The sequence below is a fragment of the Myotis daubentonii genome, chromosome 3 (genome assembly GCF_963259705.1).
Source record: "Myotis daubentonii chromosome 3, mMyoDau2.1, whole genome shotgun sequence".
Lineage (NCBI taxonomy): Eukaryota > Metazoa > Chordata > Mammalia > Chiroptera > Vespertilionidae > Myotis > Myotis daubentonii.
In genome coordinates this window covers 170914191-170932452 of record NC_081842.1, presented here as the reverse complement: position 1 = coordinate 170932452, position 18262 = coordinate 170914191, and the positions used below count along the sequence as shown (strand labels likewise).

Here is an 18262-nt window from a genome sequence, read left to right as displayed (position 1 = left end):
TGAAAAAAGTAGCCCTGATCCACGCAATAAGTGTCCGGGCAATACTTTTATTTTTAATCATGCACGATTCATGTCCGAGTCTTGCCTTCCCCATGTACCTATCACCTGCCTATACCCTCTCGGGTCGCCACCTGCTCGGGGTCCCTGGCGGGAGGTGTGCGCTCCGGGTCTTCCTCTGTGACCGGCTATCTCCCCGCCAGACCCTCCGCGCCCAGCGGGTTCCAGGGCTGCGCACCCGCGGGCGACTCCCCAGAAAGAGCGGAAGAAAGTAGGGAAGAGGGGCGTGGCGCCAGGTCGCCCCCAGACGCTGGCCCTCCTCCCAAACCTGGCACCACCGCCAAGCCTGTGCTGGGAACACGGGAGCCTCCCAGCCCCGACCGCGCTCGGGGCGCACGGCCCGGGGCGGGCGAGGAAGCTAGTGGGGAGACCTTCCCCCGGCTCCCGGCCCCAGCCCCAGGCGCTGCTACCCCAGCCCCAGCCCCGAAGGGCCCCTGGCTCCCCGAGCCTCCGGCTGCGCTGGTCGAGGCGAGCGCGCCGTCGGTCCCCGCTCTAGGCGTCCCTCGCCCTCCCTCCCCCATCCCCTTCTCTGGTGACCAGGGCCCCGACCAGTCCCCGCCCTCCGGGACACTCTTCCCTTCTTCCTCCCTTCCTCCGTCCCCTCCCTCCATCTCGCTTCCCAGCACCGGGAACTCGGAGGCGGCCCCCGAGCTGGCCAGCCGACGCCCCGCGCTGCGCCCCTGTCCCCGCGGGGGCCCTACTCACCACCTGCGTCCACCGCCGGGTGCTCCCTCGTCTGCCGGTGGCTGCCCCGCCGCCGCCGCCGGGACTCGGTCTCTAAGGGCTCCTGGAGACGGCTCCGACCTCTCCTCCTCCTCCGTCTTCTTCTCCCGCCCTGGCCCCGCCTCGCTCGGGGTAGGCGGGGCGGACAGCCCGACGGGCGGGGCGGTGGCGGCCAGGACTCCTTCCTGCGGCCCGAGCCCTCCCTCTGCCCCAGACGCCCTGATCGTTCCCGGTTCGGACTCCGACCCCTGTCGCGTCCCGGCGGGCAGAGGGGGGAGGTCGGGAGCTGTGAAACTCCGCCAACATCTGGCCGCTGTGGCCGTTCTCCTTTGTCCTTCCCCGAATTCACGGAAGCCCTGGAGTTCAAGGACTCGGGGGCCCCCCACTTCGCTGCCTTCCAGGGGGCTGCTCTGACTTCTCGGGAGTTCCTTTCGCGTGCGAACTCCTCGCCAACCCCGATGCCAACAGTCCCCTGGGCCACCAATATCGCGCTGCCAACCCCCTACACCAAAGTTAGGCTCCGCTCCAGGAATTTCTTAAGAAAACAGTCACAGTAAAATTTAAAGGGCCCTGGGGCCACCGAGAGATTTCGTTTCCCAGAAAGTGGAGATGCAACTGTGGATTGTTGTATTTGCAGTACATGCACCCATCATGAGCTTCACCTCCATCTCTCCCCCATGAAATGTGTGTTTCCTAATGCCCAGCACCTGGCAGAGTTCTGTGTCATGGATTCATGCATTTGGCTGGATTTTCTTCTGGATGGATTCAGGGTCCATAGTTTGAAGAGCCACATCTGTTTTCACAGACTTCAAATGATTGGTACATAGAGTCATTCAGTGAACATTCATTGAGCACCTGCTACGGGCCACACATTGCCTTAAAGATAATGGGGAGAAACCAAGATGAATCAGATGGGGTGTCCAGAAAAAGTAAAAAAGACAGATGTTCAGAAATCTTATTACTCGGACAACTCCCCATAGATACCTAAATATCTGCTTTCTCATTTGACAGGGTGGAGGTAAAAGAGAAGGTGAGGCCAAAGGAGGTCACTTAGAACCAGCGCGGGCAGAGTCCGTACTTGAAATGGAGCCTTAGAGCATTGGTGAGGGATGTCTGTGAGTTGAGTTGCACCCACTGAAGGGAAGTGGGGCCTAGTGTAGTAAGGACATTATCTTCACTCTTTCTTTCTGACCGTTACTCACATATCATTCTGGTGAAATCACTTGACTAGGCTGCAGAAGGGATGCTGCAGGTAGAGAAAGTTTCTGTTTGGATGCCTTGCCCCAGGAGTGTGGCTGTAGCCACCTGTGGAGGGCAGTAGTTGTTGGGGTGCAAGCCACAGCCTGCCAGGGGAGCCCTTTATTTCTTGCTTCGTACAGTGGTAGAAAATGCTTGACTGATTTACAGACACTGACACTTCCGAGCATATACCTCTACAGAACAGTGTGATGCCAACAGGGACTGATACTATCATACCCTGGAGTTACTATCCAGGGTATAGATACAGAATTTTGGCCACAGATTACAGAATCAACTCCTACAGTCCTACCAGTAATTTCCATTTATGAGGCACTTTATAGTTTCATAAGTGCATAAGCTCATTCATCTCTTGCAAAAACCTAAAAACTGATACATCAAAAACTTAAGTGGCTTACTGAAGGTTTTCTAATCCAGTGCTATTCAAAGTCCACTGGTCCATAGGACAGGGACAGTCTGGGGCCTGTTACCTGTCTGTAATAGGATGAGCATAGGAGTTGAAGATGAGCAAATAGCAACTTTTATAGCAATTTGACTGAGTAATTTTCTGCCTGTTGACTTTAATAACTAAAAATATGGCCTTGGGTTTTGTATGTCTTTTATTTCATTTTCTCATTATCCATTTTGTGATCTGTCATGTTGTATAAAAGCATCAACTGTAACAGATTTAAAATGAAATACCACAGATAGTTTGAGAGGCACGGAGTAGGCAGGGGTAACAAGAGCTAATACTTACTTGGCAGATGTTGCTTTAAATATATATATTAACTCTTTTAATCCTCCTAACCCTAGCAGCAGGTAGACACAGGGATGGTAGGCCATGTAGTCCAAAAGTAGCAGAACCAGAATTCAAACCCTAGGCACCTGGCTCCAGACTCTATGCTTTTACCCAAGGCCCTGCATCCACTGTGCTTTCCAATCTGCCAATGTGTCCAAACTTCAGCCACTCATATTTCACCTTCATATCATGGTACTTCCTATATGATTTTTTCATTTATATTTTTGATTGACCTTCTTTTGTTATTTATTACATATATTGTCTTGCTATTAGTAATTTCACCCATGAAATCTTGAGTTTGATAGGCAAGCGTGTCTCTTACCCTGAATCACATTAAAGTACAGCCTAACCCTAGCAATTACTGTCAGTGTTCTGCCATACTCCCTCCCTCTGACCCTTGTTAAATTGTGTGCACACTGGTTTCAGGTGTGCTTTCATTCTCATCACTAGAACCTGCATCTCCTTGTCAGAGCACCACCCTTAGCTTGGAGGGTTTGCTTTGCCTGCTCATGGGACAGCTGGAAGTAACTAGGAAGTAATGTGTCCCTGCCTCTAGCCCAGCCTTTTTCCAATGACTAAGGGACATGAGGGTATAAATACTTCAATTCTCTAGGTTGCATCTCCACTGTTTACAGAGCTCCCTACAAGACTGGGCCAAATTCTCTCCCTTCCCTTATGAAACCTGGCTGGATATCACATTACTTTTATTATCATTAAGGTAACATTGATTAACAACATATAAGTTTCAGGTGTGCAACATTATCATTCAACTAGAGGCCTGGTGCACGGATTCATGCCCCAGGGGGGTCCCTCGGCCTGGCCTGCAGGGATCAGGCTGAAATTGGCTCTCCGACATCCCCCGAGGTGTCCCAGATTATGAGAGGGTGTTTTTCAGGTGATGCACCCCGGAATCAGGCTCCCTCCTCTCTGGTTCCGGGTGGGTCACCTGAGAACCACAGCTGACAAGTCACCACAGCTCGGCAGCTCCTGAGTTGAGCATCTGCCCTCTGGTGGTCAGTGCACGTCATAGCTACCAGTCAGATGGTCAAATGGTCAGACAGTCTGCCTGTTGCTTAGGCTTTTAAATATATAGATAACTGTATACATTATAGCATGTTCACCACTAAATATCCGTGGGTCACCATATATTTGATTCCATTTACCTATTCTTGCTTGCCTTGCTTACCTTTCCTGGTCCCACTTCCCATTCCCCTATCACTGTTTCCTAGGAACATGTCCTAATCAGGATCAACTATATGATCTGCAGGGCTGAATACAAGATTTTAAAAAATTTAATAAATTAAGAATTTCAAGGGTATTAAACCACGTACTGGGCTCTGTGTGACCTCACAGGTGTGTGTGGGAGACTGTATAGCAGCGGTTCTCAACCTGTGGGTTGTGACCCCTTTGGGGGTCGAACGACCCTTTCACAGGGGTTAACTAAGACCATTGGAAAACACATATATAATTACATATTGTTTTGTGATTAATCACTATGCTTTAATTATGTTCAATTTGTAACAATGAAAATACATCCTGCATATTAGATATTTACATTACAATTCATAAAAGTAGCAAAATTACAGTTCTGAAGTAGCAATGAAAATAATTTTATGGTTGGGGGTCACCACAACATGAGGAACTGTATTAAAGGGTCGTGGCATTAGGAAGGTTGAGAACCACTGCTCTATAGACTGTACGTCAATGAAGCTGGCCTGGATGCTAATAAATCATTTTCTCGTGAGTCCTCATCTCAGGGTCTGCTTCTGGGGAATCCCAAGCTAAGATAACAACTAGTAAACACCAGCCCATCCACGTACCATCAAATCAACTTGTATAACACACTGATGGTCAGTATCCCACATCTTGGGAGGCCACCCTTCGTAGAGGGCTGGGTTATGTCAAGTTGTATGTAAAAAGAGCTTTGGCCATAGAAAGAGGTATAGCAGTTGAGAATGGTTCGGGTTAACGAGATGATGATGTAGGAAACCTGGGTTTTAGTCCCAGTTCTGAGTGATACCCACAACATGTGAATATGGATGGTATCTTGGATTGAGTTACCTAGAAACAGACTGCAAGAGGAAAGTTTTTGGGCAAGTGGTTAGAAAGATACACCCGTAAGGAAGTGAGACTGGCAGGGGCAGAGGGAGAAGCTGCCACTCAACATGCTTATAGCAGTCAGTGGGGACTGAAGTTGGGTGGCTCTTCAGAGTTAGACCAAATTGACTCCAGGGGACTGGGCCTTTGTATCTCCATATTCTGCATTCCTGGGAAGAGGTGTAGTCATGGTCAAGTCAGTTCACTGAGGGCAGTGCCTGCTGATTGACACAGATGTGAATGGCCAGGAACTAATATTCCCAGCAGCCCAGAAATATGTTGTTAGCCTTGAACAGGGGGTCTGGGAGTAGCTCCACAGTGTGCATTCTATTGGTTATCTCTGGGATCTCTCTTGGGTTTACAGTCAGTCATAACAGGAACCTAGCCCAGGGCTTGACCCCTTGCTCCTCCATGTAGCACCTGGGCAATTTTTGGTTGTACTTTTACTTTTCTCACCCTGAGCCTATTTAATTTCCTTCCCACCCCCCCATCCCAGACTTATCTTAAAATTTTTTCCCTTCTCTGTTTATGCCTGGCCCAACTATTTTCCACTCCTCCAATGGCACTCAAGACAAACAAACAAAACAGTTGCCTATGAGAGAGTAGCAGTGTAGTAAATGAAGTAAAATATTACCCGTTATGAGGTGTAGCTTTTGGCATTAGGTTCTGACTAGGCCACTCACAGACTCTGTGAATTTTTGGGCAATTACCTACCCTGGTTAATCACTTAACCGGGTCTTTTCTTGTCTTTAAAATAAAGAGATTGTAAGAGAATGGTCTCTAATGTCTGAATTCTACGAAAATTACAATTTTAAAAGAGATGGCGTTCTTTGCTGCACAATCCCTCAAGAAGCAAGCAAGAGAAATGGTTTTATAACTCAGGACAACAGATTTTTTAAATTAGCTGCAATTCACATGTGAAGCTCTACTTCTGTGAACTTCTAGTCAATAAGTAATAACAACACCCTCACTAAAGCATCAATCAGATACGCGTGAAAAAGATGAAAACTTAGGCAAATCAGTCTGTCTATAGGTGACCAGATCTTCACAGGCCTCAGAGCAATATTCTGGGCTATCAGCGTTGCTTCTTAAGGGTTTTATTCATTCTTTGTCTGGACCTGTCCTTTTGAATAGATTATCCGGGTAAGTGTTTCACAAACTGGTTTTTCTGCTCAGTCAGAGGCTGCCATATTCTCATGTAGAAGTTAGGTCAGTGAGAAGTATCCACATCCTGGAAATTCCCAAGTGACTTGTTGAAACATGTATTCCCACAGGCAGGAGCTATGGCCCAAACAGTGACTACAGATCAGTAGGCAATTTAACACAGTTCCATCCTCAAATGTGTGGGAGCCTTCGGAGGTCTGGATGGGATTAGCCCCAAATTGAGGCACTAACTCTAGTTAGATGATTACTAACTCAATATGAGCTTTCTGGCTTGTGACAGAGCCTGGCCCTCTAGTTTTAGAGAAGGTATGTTCCCAAACACTGTTGCCTAGAAGTCAAATTCTTGAGCTCCAGAAATAGTGAATTTCCCATGATTGGAGGAGTTCAACCAGTAGTCAACTAGGAAGTGGAGATGTAGAGGATATCTGGGGAAGTAACCCAATATCCACCAACAAGACATGGCACCTCCATCTAAAGAACCCTGTGAAAAGATGTAGATCTATCTATATTCATATGAAAAGATGCTCTGAATGTATTTTTGAGCATTTCAGGTTATGAAAGAGCATGGATAGAATTTCCTACTCATGTACAAAAAAAACCACACGCACACATACACAAATGTCCATATATCTGCAATTTATTTAAAAAATATGTTTTTATTGATTTTAGAGAGAGAGGAAGAGAGAGGAATAGAGAGATAGAAACATTGATGAGAGAGAAAAACATTGACTGGCTGCTTCCTGCACCCTTCCCACCGGTGATCGAGCCCACAACCCAGGCATGTGCCCTGACCGGGAATCGAACCCAAACTGGCAACCTCTTGGTTCATGGTAGATGCTTAACTACTGAGCCACACTGGCTGGGCTATCTGAAATTCTTTTGCCAAATATTAACAGTGATTTTCTCAGGATGGTGGGATTTGGGGTAACCTACACTATTTTATACAGCATGAATTTATTTTTTACAGTGAATGTATAATTTTACTCTGAATAATGGGTGTTTTTACATTACAAGTGTCTTTTTTCATATTACATAAAGAAGGAAAAAGGCATTGTGTAGATAAGAGATTGGTGCCTCTGGCCATTTGCTTTTCTAAATAAAGTTTTATTGGAACACAACTACACCCATTCATTTATCTATTGTGTTTGGCCACCTTTGCTTTACAATGGTTGAGTAGAATAGTTGTGACAGAGCTCTTATGGCCTGAAAAGCTTAAAATATGGCTGCCTCCTGCATGCCTCAAACTGGGGATTGAGCCCGCAACCCAGGTATATGCCCTGACTGGGAATCGAACCGTGACCTCCTGGTTCATAGGTCGACACTCAACCACTGAGCCACGCCAGCTGGGCCATGTTCTCTGTTTTGACCTCAGATATCGAGAGAGGTCAGGTGGAAGACTGAGGTTTCTCTCTCCTTCTGGCTCAGTCTCTCTAAGAAAGAATGATTGAGGAACTCCTGGACAAAATAAATCATCGTGGGGCAGGAGGGAGAGGTCCCACAGCCAGGGGAGCTGTGGAGGAAAGGAAGGTGTCAGGTTCTCAGTGGAAAAGGTGGGGAACTGGGTGGGACAAATCCCTGCTCATCCCTCATTCCTCCATCACACTTTCCTACAGTTTTCCTTCAAGCTTCCCCTCCCGCATAATCCGCCTGGCCTCCAGGTGCACAGAATAGGTATGAGATGTTTCTCCTTCACTGTCAGTGGTACCAGGAACGCTCTCACTTACCGAAACCACTGAAGCAAGGATAAGCAATGCCAGTCCGAGCCATGTCAGGACCTTGCTCATGTCCAGAACTTGGCCAGAGGAGCTGGATGATGGCCCTGATGTGGAATGCACTCAGATACTACGTAATTAAATGGTTCAACAGAAATGTTCTCTTTGTCAACCACTTACCCCAGATCTCCCCTGAAGAAAATATAAGGCCCCCGCAGTGACAGGAAGGGAAGCAAAGCAGCCCCGTAGACGGTGAGGGCCTGTGAGCTAAGTTGTGATGGGGGTTGGAAGTATTTTCTCTGGCCCTCTGAGAGTAATCTCATTTAGCTCTATATTCTGGTGAGAATGGAAAATACCAAGTCTGAAACCTCTGTGACTGCAATTGACACTGTGTGGTTCTCAAAAATACCTAAAATGTTTTTCCAAATTGTGAGGGAATCTCAGGAAATGTGATTAAAATGTATTTTGATTTGTTTTGTGTTAGTCTTCCAGCATTACCCTAGAAATACTGAGATAACAGAGTGATACCAACAACAATGCCAGGACTTGTTCTTGCTGCTTTTACTCTATTATCTTAGCATTTAAAAATATCAAAACATGGCCTATTTCAGCCTTGAAACTACCCTGAGATTAGATACCACCTTAAAAGTTTAGGGGTAAAAGAGATGCCTTATTTTAGCGTATTCTGACCACATTCCTCTCCCATGTAAACTTTCCCCAGGAGCCTAGTTGTTTTCTTTGCTACTTCCTTGGTTTCTAGGAAGGTTGGGCACCTTTTCATATAATTATTAGTCATGTGTGGTCTCTGAACCAACTGGGCATGGATCTACTTTCAGCGGTCTCTAATGGGTCGTTCTGGATATTTTTGTGTTCCTATATATAGCCCTGAGCTCTGTTCTGGAATATAGTTAAGTTACTTGGAAACAGATTTATCCTTTTAGATCTTGCTTTTAGGATTGATTCAGCAGAATGTCACAGTTATCACTCTAGGGCTAATTTCCCCCCTATTGAAGCAAGACCCGCATGTCTACTCAATGCTCCATAAACCTTAAGGTTTTCTGGTCTGGTGGGAAGAGGCATCATTCTGGACCCTGAGTGAGTGTCAGGCACGGGTACCTCTAACCCTGACAGATGCTTCTTCCCCTGGCCTTGGGCAGCTGCGTTGCCTGCATGAGTTCATCATCCCTCCTCCTACTCATCACAGGCATCATCCTGCATAAGGGGGACCTACTGCTCGTCTCAGGGTTCTCTTTCTGTTTGGCACTCTTCTCTCTGGGTCTCTGTCCTGTGACTCCCAGTTGCCTTGATCTTCCTGAACTCTCATCCCCATCTCCTCACAAGGAATCCCCCAGGCTCTTTGTAAATCCCTCCTCTCTCTGCTGTGGCCTGGAAGCTCCCTCAGGGACTTGTAGGATTCTCCCCATCTCTCAGGGGTCCCTATCCTTTAGTCACCTGATATATGGTGTTTTGCAAACTGTTATTTCATATTTGTCTGTTTTTAGGTTGTTCCACACAGGAGGATAAAACCAGTTTCTTTTCTCCATCTTGACTGCCAGCAGCAGTCTCCCCTAGCACTCTAAATCATTTATTATAATTCTTTCCCACTTATCGTTGCTTAACATGATTTTGTACATTTAAAAATATCGTCTCCCTTCTCAGGCTGGAAGCTCCATGAGGGCTCTTGCTCTGTCTGTTTGGCTTACTGTTGTATCCTCAGTTCTTATAACATTGCTTGACACATAGTAGTGCTCATGAAATATGGAATGGATGAAGGAATGATGAATGGATGAAGGAATGACGAATGAATGAGTGGATGAGAGCTAGACCAGGGCCTGATCATGAGAGGCTTGAATGCCAAGAAAGGAAATTAAACAAGTTTTGCTGAGAGCAAAGCCTCCTGCTCAGAGACTAGAAGGTCACATTCTACCCATTTTCCATTTGAGAATGTTGTGGGGTGCAAGCTACTCTGCCTGTGTGTCTGCCAAGCTCTTGGTGGATTAGGTCACATTTTTGGAATCTGCTTGGAATTCAGAAACCTGGCAGCAATAATGAATCTTGCCTTTGACCCTGCATCTTAATCTGATTGGCTCTAAGCCCTTTACAAATATTAATTATGTCTCACAGTGGGGTTGCCACCCTGACCTCTTTTCTTAGCCTCGTAACACTGGGACTAGTGTTCAGCACTCCTGTCCCATGATAGCAAGTGTATTCCTTCTTCCTAAACCAGAAAGGTCAGTGTGTTATCTTTACCGACATTCATAAATTAGTGTTTTATTGGTGAACTTGATGATTGAGTAATTTTCTTAAAAACCTCATGTGATCATTGCAAAAGCCTCTCCACAGGTCTGACTGTAGCCTCCAGAGCAGCCTTCTGGGGGATAATATTAGATTACACGAGGAAGTAAATATTGGAAACCACAGCTATATTTATTGTGTTAGCTTCCTTTTGTTAGTACAGTATACAATCTATAATAATAAAAGCGTAATATGCTAATTAGACTGGACATCCTTCCGGATGACCTTCTGGACGAAGTTGGGGCTGCCTGGGTCCTGGGTGCCTGCCGGCAGCCGGAGGGAAGCCCGGGTCCCGGGTGCCAGAGGGAAGCCAGTGCTGGCAGCCAGGTGAAGGAAGGCCTACTCTTTTTTTAAAAAAATATATTTTATTGATTTTTTACAAAGAGGAAGGGAGAGGGACAGAGAGTTAGAAACATCGATGTGAGAGAAACATCGATCAGCTGCCTCCTGCACACTCCCTACTGGGGATGTGCCCACAACCAAGGTATATGCCCTTGACCGGAATCAAACCTGGGACCCTTGAGTGCACAGGTTGACGCTCTATCCACTGAGCCAAACTGGTCAGGGCAAGGAAGGCCTACTCTTGTATGAATTTTGTGCATTGAGCCTCTAGTATATAAATAAAAACACATATATTGGAGCTTCATGGTCACATTCTTTCCTGACGAAATGCACAATAAAAAATATTTAGCAATCACAGGTCTAGGCTCTGTCCCAATCCCCCCTTAGTGAGGTCAGATTGCTCTCCCTAGAAGATATCTCTACGTGTGTCCCTTCCCTTGCCAAAACAAACAAAAAAGCAAAACCCCAAACCTTCTAAGATTTCGGTCTAAAACAACTTTTGCAGTAAGCTGAAGGTGAAGGGGGTTTTTCTATGCAGACACAGTATTCGCTCCATAACTGGCAATAAGCCCCACATTTACATGACATGTTACACTTTTACAGTGCACTGAACTCTGCCTACAGGCCTTCTGATTTCAGAACGTGGGTCTGCTCTCTCCCAAACTTTGTGTGTATTTAGGATACTCTATGCAGCCTGTTAGCCCACTTAGAGGCTAAACTATGGACCCAGAACAACGACTGCAAGACCATGGATATTTGCCTGGGCTCCATCAGTACACATGTTAAACAGACTGCATTACTGAAGAAATTATGGAAATAAGGAACTTTACACGTGCTAAGTTATTAGGGTAGTTTACAGAAATAGCAATTGAGTAAAAACTAAACTACAGCACACAGTGTGTGTGCGTGCGTGTGTGTGTGTGTGTGTGTGTGTGTGTGTGTGTGTAGGAGTGGGGACAAGGGGCACCCAAGGTACCAGGCATGTGAATGTATAAGCGGTTGTAAAAGAGGAACCTCTGGCCCTGGCCAGATACCACCTGTGCCAAGTGAATTGGAAATGAGCCATTCAGTTGAGCTTTTCCTGAATTCCTAATACACAAGTTCACAAACAAAGTGAACTGGTTATTTCATACCACTAAGTTTTGGGATAGCAGAGCTGAGAGTTGTAGATGTCATTTGAGTACCTGGATCTAACTCTGCCTGAAGCAGTACTACCCTGGCTTTTTCAGTGGGTCAGGACATACCTTTTTGTGTACCTGTTTATCCTCGCGCAAGTTGGGTTTCTGTCATTTCCAACAAAAAAAGTTGTGAAGAATGCAGTGACACTCTTTTAGCTTGGGTGCAAAAGCTCCAGCCAATCGCTTCTCAGTTCCTCACTTACCCTCACTGTTTATTGGTGCAAGAACCTTCTCTGGTTTGATTGATTGGATTTTCATTCATACCTTTTTACCCTATTTCTTCTCTCATTCCCTTCCTACTCATAGACAAATATAATTCTGATTGATATCTTTTTAATTGTTTGTGTCCTTATAAAATATATATTTTTACTTTGTGCACATGTATTTTAGTGTTATATTAATGGTATACTCTTCTTAAGTATTCTTAAATACGTAAGAATCTTTCAAGTTAATATTATGGTGGTCCACATATTCCTCCAAAACTGCATTACCTGCTATAAATTTTGCCTCTAAGAGATATACATTATAATGATATGTATTGTTACTGACAATTTTTTTTTGTCTTCTTGGCATTAACAAAACACACAACCTCTTTTATTCTCTAAATGCCTCTTTTCTCACCTCTCTCCCCTTTATTTTTTAATAATAATGTTCTGGCTATATGGATGTGATTCTTCTCATATCTTCAAGAGTATTAATTATATATGTATATTTAATATGTATATGTTAATATACATTGGAGATATTTTTCTCTTTTTTATTGTCCCTATTCCTTTGGGTTTCTTTTCTTTATATTTTAAAAAATATGTTTTCTTGTTTTTAATCTGTGTTTTTCATCTTAGCAGCTTTCCTCAACTATCAACTGATCTTTGGCTGATTGACGCCTGTGTGTGTGTGTGCGCGCGTGTGTGCGTGCAGGGTTTATGAGTGCTGGGAGTGGATGACGCGGCAGAGATCTGGCTCTCTGTCAGCCTGCACACCTCTGTTGGCTTCTGTAGGTCTCTGCTTGGGCTAGTCAGATACACCAGAAAAGGGTCAGGCACTCTACTTGGAAGGTGGGGAAGGTTTAAGTCTGGCTGCCTGTATCGCAGCAGCCTGGAAGTCCCATGGTGGTTTTTTATTTTATTATTATCATTTTTTAAATCTAGATTCTCACTTAATCTTGTTTTTTGAGTACCCCACACTTAAACTGTGGCTCATGGCCATACTACCTGAACAATCGATTCATTCAAATATTTAGCCAACAAACATTTACCAGTCTCCCCTTAGCATTTTATGCCAGGCAGAATTCTAGGTGCTTGGGAATCTGCCAGTAATTCAAACAGATGAAATCCTGCCCACACAGAGCTTTACATTCTGAGAGGAATTCATCTCCTGTCCTCAGCCAAAGTATATGTCAGGGCGAGGGTAGGGGGATGGGGTGAGGGGGCGGGGCGTGCCATGAGGTGGCTGACAGAAAATGGAAGTGGCAGGGGTTTGGAGGTCTAACAGACTTTCAATCAGTCCTCCTATATTCAGCCCCACCTCACATCCTATCTTCAAAAGTGCTCAGTGCCTCCAATCCCAGAGCCTTTGTGGGTTAGGGCGGAAGGAACCCGCTTGCTTTATGTTAGCATCCCTCTACCCTTCCAGACCTTTGAATGTCAGCTTCCTTGGTTCTGCCATCAGTTGCCTTGCCACTTGTTCATCCGCTTTCTACTCCAGATCTGCTTTAGTCTTCTCTCCCATTGTCCTTATTCGTGTGACTTACTGCACCTTGTTGTTTTCATTTAATATTATTTCAGTGGGATGGAGGGTAGAGATAATTTTGTGTTCAATCAGCTATGTTTGATCACCTACCAGTAACTCTTTATATGGGCACAAAGTTGCTGGCTTTCCAGGTAAAAACGGTGCCAGCTGGCTGGTGGTGGCAGCAGGCTCTGATTTTCTGATAGTCACATCTCTGTGAAGCTGTGCTGCCGGAATTTAAATGTGATCACATAAAAGGTACATAAGCTTAATGTTTCTAGGCCTCTGATATCAAGGCTTTGCCTTTTCTCTCTTTCTCTTGCACCTTAGAGAATGTTTTACTTAACTTGCTTCTCCCTTGAGTCATATTTTTCTTTTGTTTCTATTATTGACCTTCATGTTTTCCTTGCTTTCATGTCCATGATGACAGAGTATTTTAGCCTAAAATGCCTCATCATTGCATACATGTGTTGAAATACAGTAAAACAGTGTCTGTGTTTTAAGTTGGAGAGAAATAGTAGGACGACTCGTAGCTAACACTTATTAAGCATTTACTGTGTGCAAGACACTGTCCTAAGAGCTTTGCACGCATTCTCTTACGAAATTCTACTATCTTCCTATGAGGTAGGTATTATTATCAATCCACTTTATGGATGAGGTCCTATCACCTTATTTTGTAAAGGCAACACTAAAAGATTAAAAACTTGCCTAAAGTCTTACAGCAATTGAGTGAAGTTTTAAAATATTCATGAAATGCAACTGCTTTATATCTTATCAAATGTCTAACAAAAATGTCTATTTTTGTAGACATTTTTGTTAGACATTTGAAGCAGGGTTTTGGCTCCCCAAACCTCCAAGGCTCCCTGCTGAGGGAGTTACATATCTAAAGATCAACAGCTAATTAGAAAATAAACCAGATTTATTTGATCCAATAGCAGGGAGGTCTGGTTAGCTGTGCTGGAGGATTGGGTCTGGGAGCCAACATGGGGTTTCTTGCTCCCTTAAGTGGAGACTGGCTGAGTCTAGAAGGGTGAGGTCTATGCAGCAGGTTCTAATCCAGTCACCCAACCCGCTGTGCCGGAGAGAAAGGCGGGCCACCTCACCCCCACCTTGTAGACCAAAAAGCTGGTCAGAGAACACGAGGATTGCTAAGCCTAGCTCCAAGAGACAGCTGTGCCCTGGGTGTGATCTCCATAAAGGGACAAGAAGGGAGACCGGACCATGAAGTAGAGAGGGAAGCAAATAACTGACCTGGCATTAGAAGTGGCTCCGTTGATTGGAGAGTCATCCCATATACCAAAAGGTTGGGGGTTTGATTCCTGGTCAGGGCTTGTATGGGAGACAACTAGTCAATGTTCCTCTCTCACATCAATGTTTCTCTCTCTCCCTCCCTGCCCCCTTCCTCTCTCTCAAATCAATAAAAACTCCTCTGGTGAGAATTTAAAAAAAAAAAGCCCCACCCCTGCCGCGCCGCCCGGCCTGACTGCCTCCCACCCCGTTTTCTTCTGACTAGGATTGTGGGGGTCAGGGGGCACGTGTCTTTTCTCTAATAAAGTCTTTCCTGGCACCCACACTCCCCCACCCCCAGACCTGAGTAAATCCATGTCAGGGCGGCAGAAGCTTGAAGCACAACTAACAGAAAATAATATCGTGAAGGAGGAACTGGCCTTGCTGGATGCGTCCAACGTGGTCTTTAAACTTCTGGGTCCCATGCTGGTCAAACAGGAGCTGGGGGAGGCTCGGGCCACAGTAGGCAAGAGACTGGACTATATCACAGCTGAAATCAAGCGATATGAATCCCAGCTCCGGGACCTGGAGCAGCAGTCAGAGCAACAGAGGGAGACCCTTGTGCAGCTGCAGCAGGAGTTCCAGCGGGCGCAGGCGGCCAAGGCAGGGGCTCCTGGCAAGGCCTGACCCTATGGTCCGGGGGCAGGGGGAACCCAGGCAGCTCTAGGGTCTACACTGTAGCTAATAAAATGTGAAGTCACCTGGCTGCTTGACCAGCAAAAAAAAAAAAAAAAAAAAGAAGAAGTGGCCCAATTCAAATTAGGCTCCAATTTCTTGGATTAGCGCCTGCTGGCTCCCTCCTTGGGAGCTGAGAGTGTGGGCAGGAATAGTCTCTCTCCTGGAAGCTGGGCGGGCGCGCTCTCTTTTCGGTTGAGATGGAAACATGGGGAGAAGAAAAACACAGCTTCCCTTCTTCATATTTCTGTTTCGTGGAGATAAAAAATGTCAATATTTTAAACACTGCTTGCAGCTAGCATCTTTTATTTTCTAACTTAAATCACTCAATGGGTTTCTTAACTCACTCATGAGTCTGGACCCTCAACTTGAAAACCTTATTCTAGGAGGTTTGTTGCCACAAGTTTGGAGGAAAGGACTGTTCTTGCTTGTAAAACACTTCAGTGGACTGTTTGGTAATACAGGAAATGAGAATTAGGGACTGAATTGGACAGGAGTGGTGTCCAAGACAAGCAATTTGGTATAACTGCAAAGGATAATATAATTAAAATAATATGGTAGAAATGAGTAGAGAGATTAACACCTGATAAGGTCAAACATCTTTTCATGAGCTCATTTGCCATTTGTCTTAGTCAGTGTGAGCTGCTAGGCCAGAATAACACAGACGGGGTGGCTCAGACAACAAACATTTATTTCTCACAGTTCTGGAGGCTGGAGGTCTAGGATCAGGGTGCCCCTGATTGGGTGCTTGGTGAAGACCCACCTCCTGGTGCACAGATGACTGTCTTCTCAAGCCTCATGTGGCAGAGGGAGATAAAGGGCTAGCTCTCCTCCTCTTCTTCTAAGGACACTCATCATTGGGGCTCCACCTTTATGACCTAATTACCCCCTAAAGAGCCAACCTCCTGATACCATCACATTGGGCCTTAGGATTTAACATATGCATTGGGGTGGGAGGGGCGTGTACAAACATATAATCTATAGCACCATCTTTGGTATATCCTCTTTAGTGAAAGGACAGCAGCATTTCTAATAAACCAAGTGTTAAAAGAAAGTAGAGCATTATTATCAACAAGGGTAGTAATATGTGCCATAACAGTAAGCTTTCAATCTTTCTAATTTTTTAATCTCCAGTACAGAAAACTCTGTGCCAGGAAGCAGGGATACAGAGGTTAACTCAACAGATATGGCTCTTCCCCTCGTGGAACTTATAGTCATGAGGTAGGCAAGGATTCGAAAAACATTTTTATAGAACAAATACACATATGTCTAATTATAAAAAGTGATGTGTCCCAAAAGGACCAACCCAAATGGCGTGAAAAAGAAGACTGGAGACTCCATTTCCATTGAGAGTCAAGCACTTTCAGTTCAGACCTGAACAATGAAGAGGTGCAATGCAGTCGCTGCAGGGCCAGGAGCAACTCAGCCAATGGGAACAGCATGTGTCGAAGGTCCCAGGCAGGAAAGAGCTTCAGATGTGTAAATCCCAAAGCAGGCTAGTGTAGCAGGAATGCCGAGCAATGTGGTAGAGTGATGTGAGATGAGTTTAGCATCTAGGCAGAACCCAGATAAGAAGAAGGTAATCAGCCAGGAGGCTACTGTATAAAGCCAGCTAGTTTTAATTGGCATTATAACCAAGGCAATAGAGAGAGGAGTGGGCAGTTTTAAAGTATGCTTTGGAGTTAAGATTGACAAGATATGGTGAGGGACTGTATGCTGGGGGCAGGGAGAGCAGGTGAGGAAGAAGGAGGTAGTAAAAATAAATCCCAAATTGCTTGATTGAAAAACTGGGTTGATGGAGGTGACTTTATCAAGATGGTGAAAACAAGAAGAGGTCTTGATTTGTAAGGGGGGTGGTAGGCAGTGGTCATGTTATTTTTAGATGTATATAAATTCTGAGGACTGATGTGTGTCTACAAAAAGATTTCTATTTTAAAAATATATATATTTTTAGAGAGGAAGAGCAACATTGAAACATCAATGATGAGAGAGAATCATTGATCGGTTGCCTCCTGCATGCCTCCTATCGAGGATTGAACCCATAACCCAGGCTTATGCCCTTGACCGGAATCGAACCCAGGACCCTTCAGTCCCCAGGCTGATGTTCTATCCACTGTGCCAACCTGACTAGGGCAAAAAGAAGTAAGTCTATTTAATGTTGTAATACGTACAAGGGACCTCCAACCAAGGCTGAAAGAGTTGAAGCTAAAAGAAAACAACTGAAATCCAAAGTACATCTCCCCCTGGCTTTTTGGATTTTTCAGAGATTTTAAATAGTGTGGGCAGGTGTCCACTAGATGGCAATATTTCTTTATAAAAGCCCAGATTTAGAAACCATACCTTCTCAGCTACATCAAGATGTATTCTTGAGGGGCACACAGCCAGAGTGCAGTCAAAAGCCCTGAAAGTGCAGCCCAGCCAGATGACCTCTAGTCATGTCCACAGGCAGCAACAGCTATAAGAGCAAGATCCTCTGTGGCTCTTTACAAGGAGGCAAAGGGGTGTGTGTGTGTGTGTGTGTGTGTGTGTGTGTGTGTGTGTGTGTTGGATCTGTGCGCTTCATTTCATGAAAAGCCCCTTAATCCTAAGTGCTGATAGTTCGAGCACATGAGTAACACTAAAGCCTCACATAACGTCTCTGAGCCTCTTTCCTCACCTGTAGAATGGTGAGCATATTAGTACAACCTCACAGGGTTAGAGTGGGTAGAAAATTAGGTAATGCATGCCAATAAGGTGCCTAGCACAGTCCTGGTACAAAACAAGCACTTCCTCCATTATCACATTATCCCCACAGTGGCCCTGATGCCCAGGCTCCCTCCCTCAAGGCTTCATCCTATGGCAGCCTTGATTGCTGTGGGTTCCAGGCATGACCTCATGATTGAAGGACACAAGTCGCAGCAAGATGGCAGACTCTCTTCCAGGTCTTCTACAGCAGTGGTTCTCAACCTTGGCTGCACATTAGAATCACC

At 45.3% G+C, this 18262-nt stretch overlaps 2 protein-coding genes across 4 annotated transcripts in view; one reads left to right on the top strand and one right to left on the bottom strand.

Moving 5' to 3' along the window:
• GNG12 (G protein subunit gamma 12) overlaps positions 1-1154 on the bottom strand; it is a 120610-nt gene extending 119456 nt beyond the window's left edge. Inside the window, exon 1 of one of the 3 annotated variants that reach the window (XM_059689233.1) lies at positions 763-1154. The gene's annotated coding sequence lies outside the window, so the exon portion shown is untranslated. The remainder of the gene's footprint in view (positions 1-762) is intronic. The other 2 variants (XM_059689229.1, XM_059689228.1) reach the window with 2 other exon arrangements.
• LOC132229748 (prefoldin subunit 6-like) overlaps positions 1-15324 on the top strand; it is a 128085-nt gene extending 112761 nt beyond the window's left edge. The window contains exon 2 of the mRNA XM_059686226.1: positions 14845-15324. Within this exon, the coding sequence (XP_059542209.1) occupies positions 14845-15245 (401 nt within the window). The 3' untranslated portion in view covers positions 15246-15324. The remainder of the gene's footprint in view (positions 1-14844) is intronic.
• Positions 15325-18262: the final 2938 nt, after the last annotated feature.